Raw genomic sequence first — 2,738 nt, 5'->3', positions numbered from 1 at the left:
CTGACAGAAAAAGAAAAGATGATTGTGTTTTTTTGGACAACAAAGCAGCTTTGTTTCCAGAGCCCATTAGAATGCTCTGTGGATTCCCAACTGATACATTTTTGTTTTAAAGCATTGGAGGCTCAGGAGCTGTTTGCAGGACTTGCTCCACACGCAGGAGAAAAGCTCTTCTCCCCCCACTGCCTTCTCCAAAAATTCCTTCCAAAGCCACGGGGCCCTTGCTTTGAGGAGGCCCAAAATTATTACTGGCTTTATTAGCATCCTTCAAATGTTCTTCTCCTTTCCATAAGAAAATATTTTCTCTCATAATAACTGCAGCTTTGGGGATGGGTTTTCTGCTGTACTGGCCAGGAGCTATGGTTTGTTCTCTGCTTTAACTAAACAATTTTATTTTTAATCTCACCCCTTTCTTTTTCCCCTCTTGCAACCTTAACTTTCTGACACTGCCTCCAGATACCTTTTAACGCGGTCGGTGGAAATCTGTAACGCTGCCACAGTCCTGTTATTGTTTTGCTCTGATTCTCTGATAGCCACAAGGATGGAGTCCTGCACAGCTTGTCCCGGAGGCAAGTAAATATTGACAGATTAATTCTTCTCAGATGTACAGCCCATCAAGGAGTATTGTTTTAGGACCTGCTCCTGGGAGGTGATTAACACCATCAACTCCCGTTGCCCTCGGTGCATGTGGGGACTTGGTGGGGATTGTCTCCCTCACATGTCCCCTGTGGGGCCACCCTCACAGCACCACTGTGACAGCCTTCCTGCTTTTTGTGGAACAAACCTGTGGAATTTCAAGTAAAATGTGAAGCCTGCAGTCATTTTCTGACCCATTGTAGACTCTGAGTCCTGTCTTCCCGTCTGCAGACCCTTCAGGTCCCATTTCTATTCAATGCAGAAAGTGTCAGGAGATCGTTACTGGGTTTGTCCCCATCACTTGACAGAAATTTTCCATAGGGAAGTGGAATCTGCTATTCAGAGTTGTGAAACATTTCCTTCTCCATAAAAAATCCCAACCCTGACAATGTTGAACTGCTGCTTATTTATTTCCTGCCTGTATTTGATAGACTCGTGAAATCGTTTGGGTTGGAAGGGACCTTAAAGCTCATCTAGTTCCAGCCCCCTGCCATGGGCAGGGACACCTCCCACTAGACCTGGTGGCTCCAAGCCCATCCAGCCTGGCCTTGAACACCTCTAGGGTTTATTTCATAAACCCTTACTCTACCTTGCTGTGTGCTGGGATATTTTGGTGATGTTTATGTGGTCGTTCAGTAGAGCAACTGCAACAATGTGGATTGACATGGGCTGAGGACACAGCGTGGGAGTCCATGCAGAAACAGTGATTTAAACCAGTTACTCTCTCAGTTAGTTACTCTCTCAGTGATGTGTATGGCTTTCATGGCCTTGCCTCATATCTAATATATTCCTAATTCTGTGGCTCTCCAGAGCATCAGTTTCAGGGATGACTCTCATTGTTCCCTTTAGAGATAATTCTAGGGAAGAAATCTGTTTCCCTTCTAATAAAAATATTGGGTTGTGTTAGGCAGCAGTTGTTTTTCCTTCTTGTTTTTTGGTGCCTGAGAGAGATGGCTGTTCTCTCTCAATCTGTTTCATGAGCCTCCCATGTTGCCTTCTGCTCAGAGATCTCTTGGACCCAGCCCTGATGTCGATGTTCCTGTGCCCTGCCATGGGACTAGAAGAGAGGAGGGACGGACTTCCTCTCTGTCCCCTGACCTGCAGAGCCTCCCTTTGGCGTGTTTCATGTGCCATGGTGGGGTTACATGCTGGAGCCACCTCCACTTGGGAATCCTAACCCTTTCCTTTCCCTCTCTCCCCAGCCATGTGTGGTGTCGTCGCGACGATCTGGTTTCCCGTGTGCGCCCACCGTGAGACCACCATCATGAGCTTCGGCTACTCCCTGTACACAGGCTGGATCGGCTCTGCCCTCTGCCTCTTTGGTGGCTGTGTCATTGTCTGCTGCTCAGGAGATGCCCAGACGTTCGGTGAAAATCGCTTCTACTATGGCTCGGGGTCCAGCTCCCCTACCCACGCGAAAAGCGCTCACGTGTGAGCGTCCTGGGGACGCCCCACGGCTGCCGTCGGATGCTTTGGCTGGTGGGTTTGTGTGCCCTGGGTTTGCTTCTACTGACACACTCAGCTGTCAGGCTCCCAGGGGGAGATTTAGAAAAGCAGCACAAATGTCTGGTAGTTTGAAGCATTATTCCCCCCATCTGTTCCCCCCTTCTCTAGAATGACAGCTCCAGCCAGCCCTACCTCTTGGTCTTCCCTGTTTTCATCGTGACCACCTGCCCCATCTTCTTGCAGCCAGGATGACTCAGATGGTTTGGGGTTGTCGTGTGGGTTTTAGGGTTTTTAGTTTATTTTCTAGCTCCCTTGATTGTAGGAGAGTTTGAAGCAATAAAACAGAAATGAGGGAGGCACTTTCCCGTTGTTAGAAGGACTCCGGCAGCTTCTCCCCCCACCTCACTGTTTGCTTTCCCCTGCTCAAGGTCATGGCTCTGGCACAGTTGGGGAGAGAGGATAGGGAGGAAGGCTGTCCTCTCCCACCGGGCAAATGTTTCTCTTTGGGAACAAGAGTAGGGGATTTTTCTGCCTTTCTCTGTAAATACTTTTGTATGAGTTTGATCATTTTAGTAACAGTATTTCCCCCACCCCAACAGTCATCAGTATGAAGGAAACCGAACCCAAAGGCCCTAATGACACGGTAGATAACAGTGCCT

General features: G+C 48.5%; 1 protein-coding gene across 1 annotated transcript; it reads left to right on the top strand.

Moving 5' to 3' along the window:
* Positions 1-1,835: 1,835 nt before the first annotated feature.
* CLDN11 (claudin 11) lies at positions 1,836-2,068 on the top strand (the record flags this gene model as incomplete). Its single annotated transcript, XM_009085196.1, has 1 exon — positions 1,836-2,068. A coding segment is annotated over one exon (233 nt), but the record flags the coding sequence as incomplete, so codon positions are not given.
* Positions 2,069-2,738: the final 670 nt, after the last annotated feature.

The sequence above is a fragment of the Acanthisitta chloris genome, unplaced genomic scaffold (genome assembly GCF_000695815.1).
Source record: "Acanthisitta chloris isolate BGI_N310 unplaced genomic scaffold, ASM69581v1 scaffold7482, whole genome shotgun sequence".
In the NCBI taxonomy this organism is placed as follows: domain Eukaryota; kingdom Metazoa; phylum Chordata; class Aves; order Passeriformes; family Acanthisittidae; genus Acanthisitta; species Acanthisitta chloris.
The sequence above is the reverse complement of the archived record's forward strand: the minus strand, read 5'-3'. Positions and strand labels throughout refer to the sequence as shown.